This window comes from Chiloscyllium plagiosum, unplaced genomic scaffold (genome assembly GCF_037043375.1).
Source record: "Chiloscyllium plagiosum isolate Xiang-an unplaced genomic scaffold, Cpla_swu_hap1 HiC_scaffold_7, whole genome shotgun sequence".
NCBI lineage: Eukaryota > Metazoa > Chordata > Chondrichthyes > Orectolobiformes > Hemiscylliidae > Chiloscyllium > Chiloscyllium plagiosum.
The window spans coordinates 16,029,432-16,053,155 of NW_028270145.1; the positions used below are offsets into that span (position 1 = coordinate 16,029,432).

The 23,724-nt window shown below is 43.9% G+C and overlaps 1 protein-coding gene across 1 annotated transcript in view; it reads left to right on the forward strand.

Moving 5' to 3' along the window:
• Positions 1–2,632: 2,632 nt before the first annotated feature.
• Positions 2,633–23,724, forward strand: part of LOC122551343 (UPF0524 protein C3orf70 homolog A) — a 44,232-nt gene continuing 23,140 nt past the window's right edge. The window contains exon 1 of the mRNA XM_043693076.2: positions 2,633–3,352. Within this exon, the coding sequence (XP_043549011.2) occupies positions 3,172–3,352 (181 nt within the window). The 5' untranslated portion in view covers positions 2,633–3,171. The remainder of the gene's footprint in view (positions 3,353–23,724) is intronic.

Genomic DNA, 23,724 nt, shown 5'->3' on the forward strand with positions numbered 1-23,724 from the left:
TCTGCCAATTGGGATCCTGGCATCTACCAGAAAATTCAGCCCAACATCATTAGGTCCTCGTTTAATTTCCTTCTACACCTCCACTAAACATTCAACCAGGAATGCACCAACAACCCTGCAAACTCAGTTGCCATACAATTTGTACATTGCATTTAAATTGTTCATATAAAGAGATAGATTATAAATACTGCAGGTGCTGAATATCTGAAATAAACACAGAAGATGCTGGAGAAACTCAGCAGGCCTGGCAGCATCTGTGAAGACAGAAACAGTGTGCAGTCTGATCTGACTCTTCTTCAAAACCTTGCACCCGGCATATGAATGCTACACTTCAGATGTCACACTTTGTTATAGGCTCATGATAAACTTAAAAATATTCAATGCTAGTTCTGACCTGGGGCTCTGAAACTCACAAACCTTTGAGTTACTAACTCTGAATTCTATGGTTTGTAAATTGTTCATTTACCAGATTTGCCTATTTAATTTGTTGATCTTAAAAGTTAAGTACAGAACTAGAGCTAAATATGGCCATGGGGTTGCTCTCTCACTTGACTGCTCACTTGCTCTCTCGTGGGCGGCACGGTGGCACAGTGGTTAACACTGCTGCCTCACAGCGCCAGAGACCCGGGTTCAATTCCCACCTCAGGCGACTGACTGTGTGGAGTTTGCACATTCTCCCCGTGTCTGTGTGGGTTTCCTCTGGGTGCTCCGGTTTCCTACCACAGTCCAAAGATGTGCAGGTCAGGTGAATTGGCCATGCTAAATTGTCCGTAGTGTTAGGTAAGGGGTAAATGTAGGGATATGGGTGGGTTGTGCTTCGGCGGGTCGGTGTGGACTTGTTGGGCCGAAGGGCCTGTTTCCACACTGTAAAGTAATCTAATCTAATCTAAAGTAATCTAATAATCTTGACAGAGATGACCAGTGGGGTGGTTTAGTGTGAGTCACCAGGCCTAAGGCAAGGGGAGAGATCGAGGAGAGTCCTTCATGGTAACTTCAACTGATGCAGGAAGTTTTTTAATAAAACATCTGTTGGCATCACTCTGCATCACAAGCCAACTACAATCAAGATTTGTTGTAACGGTTTGCAATTATTAAATATATTCCTCAGGTTACAGTTTTTAAAGTTCCAGAGTTTCAGTATTTTATCCCTTAATGTGCTTGTGATATTTTACGAAACATAGGAATCCAAGCTGGTGTGGGCATATACACAAACACGATGGAAGACAGGTAAAGTAGAACTGCTGGCTTGCTGAGCCTGTCCCCTGTAATCAGACTGCCGCTGAGCATCATGACCCCCAGGGGGTATTATCCAGCAGCAATTACACAATTTCCTGACAATCGAAAACGTTAAGAAACTGAGGTCAAATCCAGGGATATAAAAGAATTCTGGGAAAGTCCTGAAGCCAGTCCATCATCACGATCAGCTTCCTCCAGGAACTCGGTTCCCGTTGAAAATCGACTGTAAATCTGCATGCATTTGCAACTTTGAAATGTCCAATGAGACAAGGAACGCCTCCCGAAGATGAAAGAACAAAACTGCAAACCTGATTTGTGCTCAATGCACGAAGGAAGAAACACATATTATTCGGTTTTGTGTTTGTTTCCTATTAAACGATGAACAGCTGAGGAGCTTGAACAGGGGAATAATTTCAACCCTCTCCTCCACTTGCCTGTACTGTGAAAGCTGAATTTTAAATGTATACAGTATAAGGAAACAGCTTATCACAGGGTTGCACATTGGCAGGAAACCAAATACAATCAACTCCGCTCTCATGACAGACTCTCTTGCCCTGCACAGATTTCTCAAAACAGCCGCACGGGTCACCATCACTGGCATTGTCGGGAGAAGTTTAGCTTTGGTTCTCAAGTTCGGAGGGGATTGGGGACGGGTCAGGTGATATTTAGACGCAAGCCAGACGATGGGAGGAAAGTGGGCATGCTGCCAGGGCTGCGAGGCGGATCTGGCTGCTCCAGATGTTAAGACCGAGACTGGAATCTTTGACAGTCATTTTAGTAACGCGCCCAACGCCCGTCTCTCCTTTCATTCTTTTTTTAAAAAAAAACAAAAAAAAATTATTTTAAGTGACTGCCTTTCCACAGCTTGCTGCTGCTTCGTGCCACTTACATCATAGCGAGACAGTCAAGGAGGCTTAGAACAAGTGACTTAAAAATATCTAAAAAAAAACTGTAGCAGAAGAGCGCGGGATCTGGGCAGGATTCTCCAGTGAAGCGGAAAACTGAATGCAAATCCTCCCCAGTTTGGAAAAAGCAAAGTGCTGATCCGCCAGCACCGCAAGATAAAGGGATATCGCGGTTTATTTTTCTCTGAAGGGGACCATAATTTAAGTTTGCACTCTCTATAGCGTTCGGCAAGGAGATCGGTGCGGTTTTTTTTTTTAAATGCTGCAATAAATTATGGTGATGCGGTGAAAAAGTCTTTGCAGTTCAGTTGCTGGGGACGGGAGGATCGAACCGGAGACTTGGGTGCTTCGCATCGCATTGGCTCAGGGAGTTGCAGCTCGGGACTTCTGCTCTGGGACCGCACTGGGGTGGGGGGGGGGGGGGGGGAAGGGATTAGAGCCGACCTCAGCATCATTCATTGGAAAAAGAGAGAGAGGAGGGTTCTCAACTCTCTTCTGACGTGGCGTTTTTTTTTCCGCTCTCTACATTTCCTTCTCTTCCCCAGTCTGTGATCCTCAAGACCACCCCTCCCTCTACTGTGGAGAGATTCGATCCTGTGCTCCACAACTGGAGTAACATCTGGAGACGTCTTTCCCCCCCCCCCAACCCAACCCTGCCGAAAAGGAAACGATGGGGCACTTCCCTGGTGGTTACTTGGTGTGGGAGCAGCAGATGCAGAGAGCTCCAGGAGGACCCGCTTCTAGTTAAATCCTGGGTCAGGATCACTGGGGCTTCTAGAGACCTTCTACCCCTTCCTTTGAATCTCCTGCAAAACGGCGATCTGCCACACTCTCCTCCCACCCTCAACTCCACCCCAGCTCCCCTCTTTATCCATCCCTGTGCAATCCCACCCCCACCCCCTCAGAACTCTCCAAAGACGACTGAAATATCCAACTTTTCTGCCCGATTGAAGTTTGCTCCTGGATTGAGATTTTGCCAGCTTGGATTTGTCTTAGCCCACCCCACCCACCAACGCTCTCAGACGGGACGATGGCTTCTGATGTGAAGAAGACTCTGAAGAGCGACAAGGTGGACGAAGCTCAGGCGATGGCTCGGAACTGCGCGGGAAGGCCAGACTTCCAGCCCTGTGACAGCCTCTCCATCTGTGCCACCCACAGCCATGGCAAATGCTTCAAACGGCACTGGTGCTGTCATTTAGGATGGTGCCACTGTAAGCAACATTCATTACTGCTCGTTAGTCTGTGTCTGTGTGTCTGTCTAAATGTGTGTCTGTGTGTGTGTACGCGCGATTAAGTAAAATGCCAGTGAAAATGATGCTGAGCTCCATTTTGATGCTCCGATTGGCTAATTCGGACGAATAACCCAACAAATACTTGAGGGGAATCTCAGGTTACCGTCACTTAAGTATCACTTGCTGGTGAAACCGCGTTGACTGGAGGGACTTGGTATGAATCGAATTTAAAGTCTAGCCATACACCCGCCCTCTGAGTTGATATAATAGCTTGCAGAACATATCTTGTGTCGGTTCATGTGGTTATCCTGTTACAGCTTGGCCTTTCAGGATGCAGCCTACTGTATTTCCATTTCAAATGGCCTGTTAACAGGTTCCATAAAGGAGACCGCGCCTCCTCACTTAAACGTGCCATTCTCCATTTAACACTCGGACCTTTGTCCAAGGAGGACCACCGGATCTTGCTTTCCCTTTGCAAACTCCCAGCAGCTCAGTACTGAGCTGAGATAAGTTACAAATAATGATACGCCTGAGTTTTTAACAGTTTTAGACTCAGCAGCATCAGGACAGCTGAGATTCATCATTATAATCCCAATGGCTCCTTGGAAAAATACACCACACCATGTGGTACAGCAGTGAATAGATCCTGAAAGCCCGTAGTTTCCTTCTGGTCGTTGTAGAGTGTCTGTTGTGTGATTTTTCTGGTGACACATTTGCCCTCAGTAGTGTGAGAAGGAATTGTTAAATTTCTAGTCATGTTTGCTATCTGGTAATCCCATAGCATTTCACTTGGGGGGAATTAAGACAAGAGTAGAATTTGAGCATATGGGTTGAGAATGGGATTCACTCCCCCACCCAGTCTTTGGTTAAAATGCCTCCTGACACACACTATTCGCCCTGACATAGGAGAAAGATGATTAGCATAATCCACCAGAGGATTATTGTCTGGACAACAATGAATCCTTTGGGAGAGGGAGGTTTCAATCAGAGGATTAAATTCAAAGAGAATATAACCTAATAACTAGAAATTAGGATTTTAATCTTGCTTCTGATGTTAGTTTAGACTGCCATATTAAAACAATGATATGACAATCTCCCATATTTTACATCAAAATTGATCTTTCGGAAGTCACAGATAAAGTCTGTCAGCATTTGGAAGATAAAAGGCAAGTGATTGTATTAAAAGGCCATCTTTCATCAAGATCGACCTGCTGTGCACCTGCAGTATTTTCTGTTTTATTTCAGTTTTTTGTGCCTTTTGGTTTCTCTGTATTTTCTTTGCATTTTTGGTTGATGTCAAAGGGATTGTGGAAATTCACCAGGGGTTTCCAGAACAGAAAAAAAGCCAATGAGTGCATAAGTGACTTCATGGAACACATAATGTGAGAAAACCGAAACTATGAGCGTCAGCCTCTCCTCAGCCCTGCTTAATATGGGGACCTAATATGGACTGGAAGGAAGGAAAAGAAAGAGGAACTTCTAAATTGAACTGAATTTACACTCTTACAGCTGAATCACACAAATACTTCCTTAATCTGGTACTTTTGATTGGAGTATCTGACAGTCCAATGGTTCCTGTTAAATCCTGAGACCAAAGCACCTTACAGAACCAAACAATGAAAGAATGATTACAGCTCAGAAGGAGACCATTCAGCCTGTCATGTCTGTGCTGTTCTTCTGAAGGACCAGTTAATCCAGTGCTGCACCTCATTTTTCTTCCTTTTCTGATAAAAGTCCAGTTCCCTCCTGAATGCTTCGCTTGACCCAATAAAGAAGAATCCCTGCAGGGGATTCTACCTCCACCACTCTCTCAAATCCTCATTCTATTCCAGTTTCTCATCTCTCATTGAGTGAGAATGTATTTCCTCACCTCGCCATTACTTCTTTTGCCAACTACCTTATGAACCCTCAGGTTCCCAATCCTTTCACCCATTGAAATTCTGTCTCTCTGCTTTATCCAGGTCCTTTATGATTTTGAATACCCCTGTACTCCAGTTGAAGCCGAACCAGTGTTTTATCCAAGTTTTAGCATAATTCCTTGCTTTTGTCACTTGATGCCCTTAATAATATAGTTGCTGTATGCTTTTCAAACTAATTGCTCAATTTTTATTGCCATCTTCCATGATGCATGCACCTATCGACTCTTGTCCCTCCTGTTCCACCACCCTTAGTATTGTACCCTTTGTTTTGTCTCTGATGTTCTTTCTACCAAAACAATACGCACACAACAAAGAAATTTGAAGCAGAAATGGGCCAGTTAGCCCTTTGAGTCTGCTTCACCATTCAAGAAAATCATGGCTGATCTTATCATTTTGCACTCATCTTTATTGGATTTCATTTGATACTTGCCCATCCAATCTGCCGAACCTTATTTTTACGTTTTGAAATTCAACATTACCTTACTCACAGTTCACAATACTTTCAAATTTTGTATTGTTTGTTAAGGTATAGGTCATTAATACATATCAGGTAGAGCAGAATTCCTAAAACTGATCTTGAAAGAACTCCAGTATTAATGTTCTTCCTGTCACAGAACTCCTACACCCTCTTTCTGTCATTTGATCAAATCTGTATCCATGTTGCTACTATTCCATGTATTCCATGTGCTGTGACTTTACTCAGAAATCTGTTGTATGGTGCTCTGTCAAATGTCTCGTGGAAGTCTATGTACACCACACCGACAGCATTATCCTCACCAACCATCTCCCAACTCATCAAAAAATATAGGTATTCATAATTCACCTTTAACAATTCCACGCTGATTTTTCTTAACTAACCCATTTTTGTTTAAATGAAAATTAAATTTGCCCTTATTTATCATTAGTAGGAGCATCCCCACCATCAATTTTAACTGACTCAACTGTTGTTGCAGGGCTTACATTCACATTCTTTTTTAAAAACCTTTTCAACACTTACAATTCTCCAGTCTTCTGGAACAGCATTTTAGTCAAAGGAAGACTTGAAAATTATGTTCCTACTAGTTTGTGACTACCCCAAGCAAAGTAATTACAACTTTTTTCATCTTAACTCTGCCCAAATAAAATCTGTCCTTGATCCTCCTGGGACCTTCACCGTGAGCAGGGCAAGGAGTGTGGTGGCTGGAATTGGGGCATGTTTAAAGCTGAGCCACTGCATTTAAAATGGGGAAAGGGTGCATATACCCAGAGCTACCATTATTCCACAACCAGAGCTTAAAAATGAGAACTTCCTATTTATTTGCTTCCAGGTCTGCATCTTCACATATCCAATGTGTTTTTCTTTTGGGGGTGGGTTTGTGAATTTGATATGAGAGTGAAAAAATAACATTATTGCTCAATCAACCAATATATGTTCAGAACTTTCAGCTAATAAATAGCTGAAAAAGTTGACATTACATTTTCTGTTTTATGATGTGATTTTCATGTGTCATACGTTATATTGAAATTGTAAAATTGGCTCTGCATCTAATTTTTGATGAACTCTGATGAAGTTTAATGTAATTTGAGTCATATTACTATTCAACTATTAATAGACTTTCTGCCTGTGACTGAGGTATCACTAAGCCTGAGAGTTTGTAGCGACAGAGTGAATGGCTGACTACCAGGCAGTCAAGAAGAAATAGCTGTGATGTGCAGGATTCTCCTGAGTACATCACAATCTCCAAGCAGTACTTTGCTCTAAACATGGCTGGAAGTGGTGGTTCATCTGGAGAGTGTGGTAAAGCCAAGTTCATGGCACCATAGCTGGTTCAGTTTTACTAGGGTTTGTTCTGGGGGATGAGGTAGTTTTACTAGGGCTTTTTCTGGGGGGATGGGGTACAAAGAAGATTGGAACAGCAATACTGATTGGAGATTTAGTGGCTACAGAAACTGACAGACATTTCTGTGGCTTGAATCCAGGATAAAGTATTGTTTTCCTGGTGCTAGGGTCACACAGCACTGGCTTCAGCCTTGGTCATTCACAGCTCCTAATCTCCTATAATCTCTCTATGCACTGTCATTATCACCTCTTTATTGCTACCTTTGCTTCTGGAGCCATGACTCACCTTCTCTCAGCCTCGTATAAATACCTCCCTATTTCTCCCCTTTTTTTAGCTTTGACAAAGGGTCAGTTAGACTTGAAACGTCACCCCTAAACTATAATGTTTGTTCCATGTTTCTGTGAGTCCATACTGGTCAAGGCTTTTGACACCAAACCCCCATAGCGAAGAGTCCTATTGAACTTGGCACATTAACTCTGTTTCTGTCTCCACAAATTAGATTAGATTACATTACAGTGTGGAAACAGGCCCTTCGGCCCAACAAGTCCACACTGACCCGCCGAAGCACAACCCACCCATATCCCTACATTTACCCCTTACCTAACACTACGGGCAATTTAGTATGGCCAATTCACCTGACCTTCACATCTTTGGACTGTGGGAGGAAACCGGAGCACCCGGAGGAAACCCACGCAGACACGGGGAGAACGTGCAAACTCCACACAGTCAGTCGCCTGAGGCGGGAATTGAACCTGGGCCTCTGGCGCTGTGAGGCAGCAGTGCTAACCACTGGGCCACCGTGCCGCCCACCCACTGAGATTTTCCAGCGCTTTAAAACCAGAAGAAATTGGCCCCTCAAGCCTCCTCCGCCATTTGTCTTTTTATCTCATATCTCAATCATTTGCAGTAGTTTACTTTAAATGCTGGTCCTTCCTTGCAAGTCAGTCCCCCTAATGCTAGAGACCATGACTCTTCACATTACCATGTTTGAATGTCTTTTTCAAACCATCAAATCTGGAACTAAATTTAAGGTAGAATGGCCCGGAATTTAGTCTCTTGGTGTGAATTGGTAACCAGGAGTGGGTGAGGAAAATGCTGTACTATGGCAGCATGTGTGCTGTCTGTTCTCTAGTATTTTACCTCCAGTGGAGATAGGTGGGGTGGGGAGTGTTGTTGAGTGATCCACCTGCCTGTGGGCCAATTGATAGCCACTTGAGGGCTACTCCCAGCTGTGCTCGGATTTTACCTGTGAGTGAAAGGTGTTAAAGGCAGGTGTACCCAGTGGTCTTGTGCCAATAATAGAAGGGATTCTGATTTTTTTGGGTAACCTGCCAGCCAACAGAATCTCCTCATCTCCAACTTGGGGGGGGGGGGGGGGAGCGGTAGCGGTGTTGACCTAATGATATTATTGCCAGAATGTTAATTCAGAGACCCAGGCAATATTATGGGGTCCTGGGTTTGAATCCCAACCTGGCAGACAGTGTAATTCAATGTAGCTAAGTGCGAGGTGATTCACTTTGGGAAGAATAACAAAAAGATGGGGTACTGGGCTAATGGTCGGATACTTGGTAGTGTGGATGAGCAGAGGGATCTTGGTGTCCATGTACACAGATCTCTGAAAGTTGCCACCCAGGTAAATAGTGCGGTGAGGAAGGCATATGGCGTACTGGCTTTTATTGGTAGAGGAATTGAGTTCCGGAGTCCTGAGGTCATGATGCAGTTGTATAAGACTCTGGTACGGCCGCATCTGGAATATTGTGTGCAGTTTTGGTCGCCATACTATAGGAAGGATGTGGAGGCATTGGAACGGGTGCAGAGGAGGTTTACCAGGATGTTGCCTGGTATGGAAGGAAAATCGTATGAGGAAAGACTGAGGCACTTGGGGCTGTTTTCACTAGAGAAAAGAAGGTTTAGGGGTGACTTGATTGAGGTGTACAAGATGATTAGGGGGTTAGATAGGGTCGACAGTATGAACCTTTTCCCGCGTATTGAGTCGGGTATTACAAGGGGGCATAGCTTTAAATTAAGGGGGGGTAGATATAGGACTGATGTTAGGGGTAGGTTCTTCACTCAGCGAGTTGTTAGTTCATGGAATGCCCTGCCAGTAACAGTGGTGGACTCTCCCTCTTTATGGGCATTTAAGAGGGCATTGGATAGGTATATGGAGGATAGTGGGTTAGTGTAGTTTAGGTGGGCTTGGATCGGCACAACATCGAGGGCCCAAGGGCCTGTACTGCGCTGTATTCTTCTATGTTCTATGTTCTATGTTCTATGTAATTTGAATTCAATCAAAAAAAGCTGGAATTAAGTGTCTAATAATGGTTGCTGATTATTGGAAAAACCCATCTGGTTCACAGTGTCCTTTAGGGAAGGAAATTGTAGTTCTTTATGTGACTGTAGACTCACAGCAATGCGGTTGACTCTTAGCTGCCCTCAGGCAATTAGGGGTGGGCAATAAATGCTGGCCCAGCCAGCGAAGCCCACATCCAATGAACTAAATAAAAAACTACCACCCAATGTATTTGCACAACCCACTGTCCTGTGGAACGTGGCCCACCACCTCCCAGACAATGACCTGCCAACTAACCCAATTGAGCCACTGTACTTAGCTTTAGGTCTGGATCATAATGTCTCTGATTTGGATAGTGCTAGCAAAGGCTGCCATTTGCTGGTGTCATTGCTGAGTAGTAACACTAGTAGACTCGCCGATGTTAAAGGCATTTAAATGGGCATTGGACATACATATGGATAATAATGGAATGGTGTAGGTTGGATGAGCATAAGATTAATTTTGCAGGTCGACGCAACATTGAGGGCCGCAGGGCCTGTACTGCACTGTAATGTTCTATGTTCAATGGAGCTGCAGGTAATCAGTTAGGAGGTAGAAAGTACCGAGAGTTAATTAACGGCTCAATGACCGATAAATAGCTGAGTGGCACTTTGCCCAAAATTATTCCCAACTTTACAACTTCAGGGAAGTGGCACGGCCACTAACCATTCCTAAAATTTCCTCAAGGATTAATGCTGTGGTCAAACCAGAGTCCCACACATTCTCTACTTCAAAACTGGTCATACTAACAAGCACGGCATTTATTTTAAATATGGGAATAGTCATGAACACCTTTGATTTAGAAATTCCAAGGGTAGACTTCTTGCTTTGGGAGTAACTGTTAGTCTGGACCCAAATTGCGACCAAAATTGAGCTAATTGTGAGGAGATACAAATCTTTGCTCAAACTCTTTTGTGTAACACCCTAAATGTAAAATCAAATGTGAACTTGTATTTAGAGTCATAGAGATGTACAGCATGGAAACAGACCGTTCGGTCCAACCTGTTCATGCCGACCAGATATCCCAACTCAATCTAGTCCCACCTGCTAGCACCCGGCCCATATCCCACCAAACCCTTCTTATTCATATACCCATCCAAATGCCTTTTAAATGTTGCAATTGTACCAGCCTCCACCACTTCCTCTGGCATCTTGTGCCATACTTGTACCACCCTCTGCATGAAAAAGTTGTCCCTGAGGTCTTTTTTATATCTTTCCCCACTCACCCTAAACCTATGCCCTCTAGTTCTGGACTCCTCCACCCCGGGGAAAAACCTGTCTATTTACCCTATCCATGCCCCTCATGATTTTATAAACCTCTATAAGGTCACCCCTCAGCCTCCGATGCTCCAGGGAAAACTGCCACAGCCTATTCACCCTCTCTCTATAGCTCAAATCCTCCAACCCTGGCAACATCCTTGTAAATCTTTTCTGAACCCTTTTAAGTTTCACAAGATTCTTTCGATAGGAAGGAGACCAGAATTGCACGCAGTATTCCAAAAGTGGCCTAATGTTCTGTACAGCCACAACATGACCTCTCAATACCTGTACTCAGTACTCTGCCCAATAAAGGAAAGCATATCAAACGCCTTCTTCACTATCCTAAGTACTTGCAACTCCACTTTCAAGGAGCTGTGAACCAAACTCTAAGGTCTTTTTGTTCAGCAACACTCCCCAGGACCTTACCATTAAGTGTATAAGTCCTGATAAGATTTGCTTTCTCAAAATGCAGCACCTCGCATTTATCTAAATTAAACTCCATCTGCTACTCCTCAGCCCATTGGCTCATATGACCAAGATTTTGTTGTCATCTGAGGTAACCTTCTTTGCTACACTTCCAATTTTGGTGTCATCTGCAAACTTACTAACTACACCTCTTAAGTTCACATCCAAATCATTTCTATAAATAGTCGAAAAGTAGTGAACCCAGCACTGATCCTTGTGGCACTCCACTGATCACAGGCCTCCAATCTGAAAAACAACCCTCCACCACCACCCTCTGTTTTCTACCTTTGAACCAGTTCTGTATCCAAATGGCTAGTTCTCCCTGTGTTCCATGAGATCTAACCTTGCTAACCAGTCTTCTTGTCGAACGCCTTACTAAAGTCCATATAGATCATGTCTACCGCTCTATCCTCATCAATCCTCTTTGTTTCTTCTTCCAAAAAACTCAATCCAGTTTGTGAGACATGATTTCAGAACAACTTTTGAAAGTTTTTGTCTATATTTAAGAATGTCAGTCTTATGTAGTTTTAGTGCAGCTTCAACAAATAAAATGTAAAAAAAAAACAGTGCACACCATTTGCTGATGACATTGATGTCAGTGGGCAGATTCTTAATAGATTAAAAACATACTCAACACCTTATATTAAGTGCTTATTAATGTTCTGTATTCTAAGGAATCCATTTTATTTAAGAAATGTCTGAGAAGACCTATAAAAAGGCAAAATTAGTAACCATTGTTAATCATTTACTTGATCCAGGAGCATGGCTGATTTGGAGAGTAGTACCAGATTTAAGAACAGTGTTACTTAAACTAGAACAGAAGATTGTTGCAACTTGATTTCCACTGGATATGATCTTTGCTTAAACTTCCTTCATCTTTGTTTTGCCATTTGCCATTTTAGGCAAATTACATTGAAACAATAATGCAATACAGTGGAACATCTATTCCCCACTGACAGAATCATGTATTCCCAAATCGTTCAGGTATAGTGAGGTTTCATGCAAAGGTTCCCTTAACTCTAAAATTCTTACTCATTTCTGCAGCACCAAGCTCGAGGAATCACTTCACTCCTCATCATATAGGAGGAGAGAATGATGGAATGGGAATGTCACAGGACGAGTAATCTAGAGGCCTAGACTAATGGTTCTGACCATGTAGGTTCTAATCCCACTGTGGCAAGTGCAAGATTTTAGCTTCAATTAACAGATCTGTTCGCTAGTCTCGGTAACGGTGTCTGTTAAACTGTTAATTGTCATCAAAAGCCTTTTGATTCAGTCATCTGCATTAGGAAAGGAAATCAGCACATCTTACCTGGTCTGTGACATCGAACCTACAGCAATGTGATTGACTCCTACCTGAAATGATGTTGCAAGCCATTCAGTTCGAGGCAACTGGGGAGAGGCAACAAGTGGTGGACTAGTCAATTACTCTAAAATCCCATGAAAGAATTTTTTAAAAATGACATTTTGTTGCAATTTTCCCTCCAAAGCTTCCTTAAAATAATATTGTCATTAAACATCAAAATAGCTGCACATCAAAACAGTGCAAATGCTTACCTTGTGAGAGGTAGCTTTAGACCAGATGAAGTGATTTAAACCAAATCTAACTTGCAACAGTCCCGTCAGTGTATGTGAATTTTGAGTCCACCATGTTTTCTTGTACCCTTTCTAACTGCATAATTTATTGAAATTGCTGTCATACTTTTTATCCCAAAACGCATTACTTCACTTTTCTTCAGATTAAATTTCATGTGCCATGTGTGTGGTTATTTCATTAATCTGTCAATGATCTCCTGAAATCTGCAGACATTGTTTTCACTGACAATCACATTTTCAAATTTCTGTGATCTGCAGATTTACTAATTGTGCTTTTAAGGTAAGATATAAGAACAGAATTAGGCCATTCAGCCCATTGAGTCTGCCCTGCCATTCGCTCGTGGCTAATGTGTTTCGCAACTTCATTCTCCTGTCTACTTCGTATAACCCTTGATTCCCTTACTAATCAAGAACCTATCTATCTTTGTCTTAAATGCACTCAATGACTTGGTCTCCATAGCCCTCTGTAGCAGAGTTCCACAGATTAATTACCCTCTGGTTGAAGATATTCCTCCTCAACTCATTTTAGGTTAAATTAGATTCCCTACAGTAGGAAGCAGGCCCTTCGGCCCAACAAGTCCACACTAACCCTCCAAAGAGTGACCCACCCAGACCCATTCCCCTATATTTACCCATAACTAACGCACCTAACACTACAGGCAATTTATCATGGCCAATTCACCTAACCTGCACATCTTTGGATTGTAGGAGGAAACCCACATTGACACGGGGAGAATGTGCAAACTCCACGTAGACAGTCACCCGAGGTGGGACTCGAACCCAGGTCCCTGGTGCTGTGAGGCAGCAGTGCTAACCACTGATCCACCGTGCTGCCCTAAAGGGTCATCCCTTCACTCTGAGGCTGTGCCCTCATGTCCTTGTCTCTCCTACGAGTGGAAACACCTTTTCCATGCCCAGGTCTTTCAATATTCTGTAAGTTTCAATCAGATTCCCTTTCATCCTTCCAAATTTCACCTCCAACTCTTAAACCCAAACCTGGTCATTAATTTACATCAAAGGAGCAATGGTGCCAATAGTGACCCTGGAAGACACTTCCTTCCAGTTGAATGAAGAAACATTCACCAGACATCCTTGCTTTCTCTCCTAACCACTGTCTCATCCAGGCTGCACTGTCCATTTAATCAGGAATTGTCACAATCCAGAAAGAGGCTATTTTTCACATTATGTCCATACTACATCACCAAATGAGCAATTCACTTCTGTCAATCTCCCACCTTCATGCTGTGATCCTGCAAATTGTTTTATTTTTCAAAGGAATATAATTCCCTTTTGAATGCTTTGCTCAAACATGCCTCCACCACAATCTTAGTGCATTCCAGATCTCAATCACTCACTGAGTGAAAAATGTTTTTTGTCCTATTACTGTTGTATCATTTACTATTTACTTCATATCCATTCCCTCTTATTCTTAATCCTTTCACTTAGTGAGGACCAGCACAAAAAGTCCAGCATTTTTTTCCCCAGGTTTTCTGTTAAGATGCCCTTCAGGGAATGAAGCCTCCACCCTTGCCTGGTCTACATGTGAGTCCAGACCCATAGCAATGTGGGTCATCCCCTGGGTAATTAAGGATGGGCATCACCAGCAATGTCCTGTAAATGAATAATTAAAACCAATTCTTGGGGGCTACCTTTTAATTGTTGGGAACTATATTTGGATTCACAGGGGTTCCTTTTTCATTGCTACAGACTGTTTCATTATGTGATTCAGTCACGTAGTAACAGCTGTGTGTTGAAGAGTGGAATATTTGGACTGAGCCAAAGGAAGAAATGCAATAATTGAAGGAAAGCTATGGATTTCCTAGACGCCACAAATTGATATAAGAGACATAAGTGAGCAACATGACCTTTTTTCAATGTAACTAAGACAAACTCTATATACAATGACCCATCACAATAATATTAACAAAATTGGAATATTTTAAACATGCACTTTGCCCCTACCCTTTTTATTACATCTCAGTTCTAAATCTAAGACTTAAATTTAACAACTGACACAGTGTTCATTCCAATACCACCCATCGCACATTCCCTCAGACAGTAGCTTCTACTTATTTACAGCCTTAGGCTAAAGATTCCACATTCATTTGCAAGTAACTGAGTTCCTTAATGATTTCCATTATTCCTAGCTTCCTGTTAGCTGAGTGGTTTGAAATGGTCCTCCTGACCACCCTGGCCGACCCATTGACTCAGCATGCTTCTGCCCCACTGAACTCATCTCTACCTACCTCGACACTGTCCTATCACCCGTAGTCCAGAAACTCCCCACATACGTTCGAGACACCACCCACGCCCTCCACCTCCTCCAAGACTTCCGTTTCCCCGGCCCCCAACGCCTCACCTTCACCATGGATATCCAATCCCTCTACACCTCCATCCGCCATGACCAGGGCCTCCAAGCCCTCCGTTTTTTCCTCTCCAGACGTCCCCAACAGTACCCTTCCACCGACACTCTCATTCGTTTGGCCGAACTGGTCCTCACCCTTAACAATTTCTCCTTTGAATCCTCCCACTTCCTCCAGACCAAAGGGTTAGCCATGGGCACACGTATGGGCCCCAGCTATGCCTGTCTCTTTGTTGGCTACGTAGAACAATTGATCTTCCATAATTACACCAGCACCACTCCCCACCTCTTCCTCCGCGACATTGATGACTGCATTGGCGCCATCTCGTGCTCCCGCGAGGAGGTCGAGCAATTCATCAACTTCACCAACACATTCCACCCTGACCTTAAATTTACCTGGACCATCTCTGACACCTCCCTCCCCTTCCTGGACCTCTCCATCTCCATCAGTGACGACCGACTTGACACTGACATTTTTTACAAACCCACCGACTCCCACAGCTACCTGAATTACACCTCTTCCCACCCTATCTCTTGCAAAAATGCCATCCCGTATTCCCAATTCCGCCGTATCTGCTCCCAGGAAGACCAGTTCCACCATAGAAAACACCAGATGGCCTCCTTCTTTAGAGACCGCAATTTCCCTTCCCACGTGGTTAAAGATGCCCTCCAACGTATCTCGTCCACATCCCGCACCTCCGCCCTCAGACCCCACCCCTCCAACCGTAACAAGGACAGAATGCCCCTGGTGCTCACCTTCCATCCTACAAACCTTCGCATAAACCAAATCATCCGCCGACATTTCCGCCACCTCCAAAAAGACCCCACCACCAGGGATATATTTCCCTTCCTGACTTCCGCAAAGACCGTTCCCTCCATGACTACCTGGTCAGGTCCACGCCCCCCTACGTCCCACCCTCCCATCCTGGCACTTTCCCCTGCCACCGCAGGAACTGTAAAACCTGTGCCCACACCTCCTCCCTCACCTCTATCCAAGGCCCTAAAGGAGCCTTCCACATCCATCTGCACATCCACTAATATCATTTATTGTATCCGTTGCTCCCGATCTGGTCTCCTCTACACTGGGGAGACTGGGCGCCTACTAGCAGAGCGCTTTAGGGAACATCCCCGGGACACCCGCACCAATCAACCACACCGCCCCGTGGCCCAACATTTCAACTCCCCCTCCCACTCTGCCGAGGACATGGAGGTCCTGGGCCTCCTTCACCGCCGCTCCCTCACCACCAGATGCCTGGAGGAAGAACGCCTCATCTTCCGCCTCGGAACATTTCAACCCCAGGGCATCAATGTGGACTTCAACAGCTTCCTCATTTCCCCTTCCCCCACCTCATCCTAGTTTCAAACGTCCAGCTGAGCACTGTCCCCATGACTTGTCCGGACTTGTCTGACCTGCCTAGCTCCTTTTCCACCTATCCATCCACCATCTCCTCCCTGACCTATCACCTTCATCTCCTCCCCCACTCACCCATTGTACTCTATGCTACTCTCTCCCTACCCCCACCCTCCCCTAGCTTATCTCTCCACGCTTCAGGCTCACTGCCTTTATTCCTGATGAAGGGCTTTTGCCCGAAACGTTGATTTTGCTGCTCATTGGATGCTGCCTGAACTGCTGTGCTCTTCCAGCACCACTGATCCAGAATCTGGTTTCCAGCATCTGCAGTCATTGTTTTTACCTCTTTTATTTGCAGCCTTCCTGTCTTCCCATTCCTTGTAGCCTCCCTCTCTGTCTACATTCCAGTAGCTTCCCTGCCTTCCCCCTCCCCTTCCAGATCTCACTTATGGATACCCACTATCTCCCCCAGTTCCTTCACAGCCTCTACATAATCCTGAAACCACTTCCACATCCCCCTTGAAAGCACCCTTACTCCTATAAGCCTTTGTTGTCTCCCTACCTTCACTACACACACTTAGGCTCCTCAGTTCCAACCACAACCCCTTGTAGCCACCATCTCTGCACCAGCCCACATGTAGCCTCCTGTCTCTGCCAGCTCCCTTGCAGCTCTTCACCTTCGCCACATCCTTACAACCTCCCTGGCCTGCCCTACCCTCCTACAGCATACCCAACTCCCCCAGCTCCCTCATATCCTCTTTCTTCTCCGGAATCATCCCTCCCTCCTCGCACCACATTTATGGCTTTGAGACCAAGGTCTAGCTGATTAATATACAGCAGGAAACGCAAGGCTACAAAAACTATCCCTATTTTTTTCACATTTTGAATGAATCAGTTACTTGGAAAGTTATTATTTTGGGAAGTGATCCCAAAGAAGCCATGTATATAGCAGGTATAGCATGCTATTCAGGACCTGTACAGATGTTCATAAAAATACCCATCTCAGCTTCTGACTCAGCCAGTATCCTATTGAAACCCTGGTAGAGGTATCTGTCACATCCGTACTCAATGATTGCAAAGTTCCTCTCATTGCTCCCCAAGCCCCCATAACATTAAGCTAATCCTATATTCTACTAGCCATTATCCAAACTGCAACCACACATCACCCATGTGATCACTGAGATCAGCTTCTGGCACAATCCCTTATAGTTAAACCTCTCATCTCCATGTTTAAATGCCTTGGAGATCTTGCACCTCTTTCTCTCTTCAGTCCTTGACAAACTCTGCATTTATCTAACTTTTTTACTCATTTCCTCAATCGCTTACCCCTGAATTGCCTTCAGTGTTGAATTCCTAAGTTCTAGTTTTGTCTCCCAAACCTTTTCCACCTATTTTTTTTTTATTTCCAATATACTATATTAGCATCCAGAAATAAGCACCAACTGGGGATCTAGTGCATGCCCTCATTGTGTTGCAAGGCTTGTGTACTCTTCAAAAGAATGCTGCTCCCTGATGTGGGCAGAGAGCAGCTACACAGAACACTTAGATACTACTCTCAACATATTAATGCAGAAAAGTCAGAAATACATGGAAATCAACAACTGTACAATGTCACCATCCTGTCTAATATCTCTTCTGATCACGCTGAAAGACAAAAATGCAGAAAAAGAAAGAATGCATCAATAAGCATTCCAGTCAAGAACACATTTTGGAAGAGGGTGGAAATGACCAATAACTTTTCTTCTTTTATGATCATTTATGCTGTGTGTTGAATTCCTTTCTGCATTATTTTCACACTTATATCACCGAATATAACTTCAAGATATATGTTTAAATAACAAGAGAGAAATTTGGTTGAGGCATCTTAAAGGTTAATGTAGAGTTAGAGCCAAATGTAGTTCCTACTCTTGGGTGTTAAAAACACAAGGGTTATTTTAGCTTCCAGTAGGAGTTATGCAGATGAAACAAACCTTTTAGTTCTTGGTAGTTCAGGAGATGTGAATTCCTCGGTAGGATTCCCAAATCTCCTGCCTTGCTTGATGGTTTCCCGGACTGAGCACACAACCTGTGCTGCTGCTTATAGAAGCAATCTTTTACTGCCATCCACTACTCGCAGAGCTACCTTCCCTGTAGCTGTTCCCACCCCGCATCCTGCAAGGATTCCATTCCATTCTCCCAGTTCCTTCACCTATGTCATATCTGTTCGGATGATGCCAACTTCCAAACAGCGCTGCTGACATGGCTTGGTTCTTCCATAACTGTGGTTTCACACCCACTGTAGTTGACAGGGTCCTCATCCGCATCAGATCTATCACCTGTACTTCCGCCCTTGCCTCTTCCCATCATGCACAACAGCGTGATCGGATCCCCCTTCTCCTCACTCTTCAGCCCACCAGTCTCCGCATTCACAGGATCATTCTCCGCCATATCAGATAACTCCACATCTTGCAGGGATCGTACCCTCTGGGAGACCCTAATTCACTCCTCGACCAGCAACACCGCCACCCCTTTCCTTTGGTGCCTTCCCATGTAACCACAGAAGGTGCAACACCTGCCCCTTCATTTTCTCACTGCTCACCATCCAAGGGTCGAAACAGTCTTCGCAGGTGAAGCAGTATTTTACCTGTACCTCCTCCAATCTCGTGTATTGTTTTTGCTGCACCCAATGTGGCCTGCTATACATTGGAGAAACTAAACACAGACTGGATGACCGCTTTTATGGAACACCAGCAATCCATATGCAAGCATGACCTCGATCTTCCCGTAGCTGGTCGTTTTAACATAGCATCCTTCTTGCATGCTCATTTGTCTGTCCTCAGCATGCTGTGATGCTCCAGTGAAACTCAGCACAAACTGGAGGAGCAACATCTCATCTTCAGACAAGGCAGTTTACAACCTTCTGGGCTCAATAATAAATTCAACACCTTCAATCTGTGAACGAGTTCCTTCCCTTTTAGCTTTGCTTGTTACATTCTCTGTCACCCTCTCTCCCATTTTCCCACACTAGTGGGACTGTCTTGTTCTTTAAAATCTGGCAGCTAGACACACCATTATTCTGCGATTCTCATATTCTGATCATTTAATTAGGGGCAGCACGGTGGCTCAGTGCTGGGAACCCGGGTTTGACTCCAGCCTGGAGTTTGCACATTCTCCCTGTGTCTATATGGGTTTCCTCCCGCAGTCCAAAGATGCGCAGGTTAGGTGAATTGGCCAAGCTAAATTGCCCATAGTGTTCAGGGATTTGTAGGTTAGGTGCATTAGTCAGGAGTAAATATAGGATAATAGGGGAGGGGAATGGGTCTGGGTGGGTTACTCTTTGGAGGGTTGATGTGGACTTGTTGGGTCGAAGGGCCTGTTTCCACATGGTAGGATTCGATAATAATAATCTGAACTATCAACACCTTTTCTCCCCTTGTACTCCCACTCCACTATTGCTCTCACTCCACACTTCATTTTAGCTCTGATGAAGAGTCATCTAGACTTAGCTTGCTCTCTCTCTCTCTCTCCATGGATGTTCCCTGACCTACTGTAATCTCCAGTATTTGTTGTTTTCAGTACAGATTTCAGGATCTGCAGTAATTTGCTCCTACTTTGTAAATGATATTTGTGCAGTATCCTGGCTACCGTTTGTTGCAATATGACAGAAAAATTAGTAAAAAATCATACACCATCTGCAAAAAGCACTACCCGAGCAATTATTGCATTTTCCAGTAGTTTCCATTTTAAAGCTGGCTGGAGCTCAGGGTGGAAACATTATGCAGAGAAAGGCCAAACCAGTGAGTCAGGAAAAATGTCCCAAGATGTTCTGCAATGCAGCTACAGTCTTATGCTGAGTTAAAATAATTAGATCTTTCACTTGTCCTCACTTTTACAATAGCTTATTTCAATTTTCTGACTGATTCCCAAAGATTTCAGATATTATGTTGGGGCACTGGGGGTTTTGCCGATGGAGATTTGGTGAGAGCAAGCCAATTAGGTCATGCCAAGGACATTGGTGAGCTTTTGCCAGGGATCAAGGCTGATGTCCCCCTCTGTGAGAGGTGCTCCCAGCTCTGGCACTCAGCAGTGCCAGTGAAAAGGTTGTGCCCCAAAACCCAAAGATTGCAGTATGACCCAGGATAAATATTACATGTTGTGAGGATAGGGGTGAGGGATCTCTCAGATTGGGAGGGGGTTCACTGGGAGAGGGAGCAGGGAGATTGAACCTCCCCCCCCCTCCCCATTAAGCTCAAGCATGTTGAGCTTTGCCATAAGCATACAGTTGCTCGAGAGAGCACACAACCTGGATTAGCACCAAAGGCGGAATGTCTGAATGAGCTTGACTCCAGGTGCAGGGTAATGCAGAGTCCGGACCAGAAATCCTGCCAAGCCGGAAGGATTTCAGACAGCAGGAGGCCATTGTGAGAAACCAAAGCAGCAGTCTCCAAGAATGAGCCTGGTGCTAATGAGGAGGATGTGGAGAGCATTGCGCAGGATAGAGAAATGAGGAAAAGGCAATTCCTGCTTCTGCCTGCCCAAAGGAAACAAAAGAGAGCTAAAACAACCCCACTTTTCCTTTGCCTGCCTTTTGTCTCTTCACCTCTTCCTACTAGGTCAGCCCTTTCGGCAGAATTCCATGACAGGCCTTTTGATTAAAATTGTCACTGGGTGCCGCTGCCACCATCTGAAATTTAGAGAGGCATCCTGCTGACTTCTGGAACAAGGCCCTCTCACTTGCTTGAAAACAAGGCCCTCTCACTTGCTTGAAAACACCAGGTTAAATTTGTAACCCAGAAGAAGGCAACAGAACCAGAATGAATAGATCACTGTGGCCACTTTACAGCAAGGCAGGGATAAAATTGGGCTTATGTATATTCCTTCATTATTTTATGCATTTTCTAATGTGTTAGTTGTTTTAAATATTCTACCCATTATCTTTGATTTGCCTCTTTTTCCTCAGTATTCTTTTATACTAATTTTGATCCAGTATTTTAATAAATGTAAATAATTTGTGAAATCATTCAAAACTTATAAAGTCCTGACTGACCTTCAGTCTTTGTTCTGAGACCTTGAAGCATCCTTCGAAACTGTGGTGAAAAAATCAGCATGTGTGTAATATTAAACATGTATCAAATTCTGAAATTATTTCAGGAACGAGTTTGCTTGGGATATAACAATCATCTCAGTAAAAAAATTGAGCAGCATGCAGCGTTTGAGTTTGCTAAATCTTGATTGTCAAGGATATTGTTCAAGGAAAATGCTCTATTGAATTAAAACTAATTGTCATGCCGTGCATAGGGATTTAATACAATGCCCCTGCATGCGGCACAGAAAGCCATGGACTTCTTAGTAGTCTGAGTGGGCTTAGATGGAATAAAATGCATCTATGTTTCCTTGTTTAAATTTAGAATTAGAATTAGGTTTTATTGTCACGTGTACTTAAATACATGGATACAGGAGTACAATGAAACGTGTGCAAGGCCGCTATTCCCGGCGCCGTCTTAGATACCTAGGTACAAAATCTTAGGTACAAAGGTACCTAGGTACAAAATCATAAGTACAAAAACAGAGAAATATAGGAATAAATCAAAAAGTTCATCACTACAGTTATTTTTTAGTATAAAGTAGAAAAATAAAGAGACTAGTTTAGTTTGGGATGGTGTTCGGCATAGACTGTTTGGACTGAAGCATCTGTTCTGTGCTGTATGACTATATTACAGCCCTTTCTGAAGCCATGGGCCTGCAGTTGCTGGGCTTTCCCCAAGAGAGCTTGCTTCTACCCCCCCACCCACCCATTCTGAGCATAGTTTCATCCACACTGGGCGAAGTCCCTCCTGGGATTGCCAGCCACCATCTAGGTTTGCACTGGGTCCCAGCTGCTGCCTTCATGACTGAGCTCCCCAGATTAGAAACTCACAGTCCAACGTTCCTAGCAAACCGGAAAATGGCTATGGGCCTCATGCCGTGGTCAGAAGATTGATAGATTTAGTTGCACAGCTACCATTTTACCCTTTATTATTATTTCTAATCGACTTGTTCAGACATGGTATGATACAGTTCTGGATTAAGCGGGACATGAATCCAAATCTCTGGCTCAGAGGTAAGAACACAATTGCCATGCTGCAAGATCTTCCCCAGCTTTCATATATCCACATATAGTTTCTGAGTAGTGACGTGCAATACTGGGAAGTGTGCACCCATTTTTTACCCAACGTCTCACACAAGCACATGTTGCCATTTTTCCCAGTTGAGACCATGCAACATTTGGCGTTGATGAAAGCAACTGCTTACGTACGTATGACACAAGGTGAAGGGAAGGGTACATAGTGACCTGCTGCACAGTGAAGAAAACAAAGAGAAACATCAGGCTAGATTTCCTCAGAACACAAGATTGGGATCATTTCCAGGTTCCAACCCCACTGGAGGTTAATATGCACCAAACATCAATACGCTGCAAAAAGCGACCAATTAATTGCCTGGACACTAGCCATGCATTATAAATGGCAGTATGAACAGGAGATGGGAAATTGAAATAGATGGTCCCACTTAAAGGGAGCCCACTTGGATTCAAAGTACAAGAAGCTAGAGGGTGCCAACTCTAAACAAAAAGGAATTCAGCACAGCAACATGGCAGTCTGTCATTGTGTGGAGTATAGGGTTAATATTCAGATATGTAAATAATAACCTAGTTAATACAGGTGTAAGAGATCACACAAAAACATTCTAAAGAGAGATGTTGCTGTGTAGACCTCATGCTAAGTCATGGAGTGTAGATGGTTGACAGAAAGTTGGACCAAAGATCATCATAAAATACCTGAGAACGCAGCATCTTCATCGACACTTCCGTAATGGGCTTGAGAAAGGCAATCTTTACTGAGAGGACCATTTGTTTCTAGAAACAGCAGGATGAGGTCTGCCAGGCAAACAGAAGAGGCATGGCTGGAGGTTGCTACAGGTGTCAGCACAGCAGCACGTTTGACAGGACTTTGTTTCTTAAAAATTTATTCTTTTGCATTTATTGCTACTTCCTAATTGCCATAAATCCCAAATACCTTGAGAAGATGGTGGTGAACTGACATTCTGATCCATCATTAACAAAACACAAATTGGATCTTCTTCATGCTTTATCAGGCACTATTGTTGATTTGGGTTTTTTTTGCAGCAGGTAACTGTGGAATCAGTTACACTAAGTGCAGCAATGATAGGATTTGATGGTGTCCTTCATTCAGAACAGGCTGAGAAAGATGTTGCCTTAGATCAGGCTGAGACA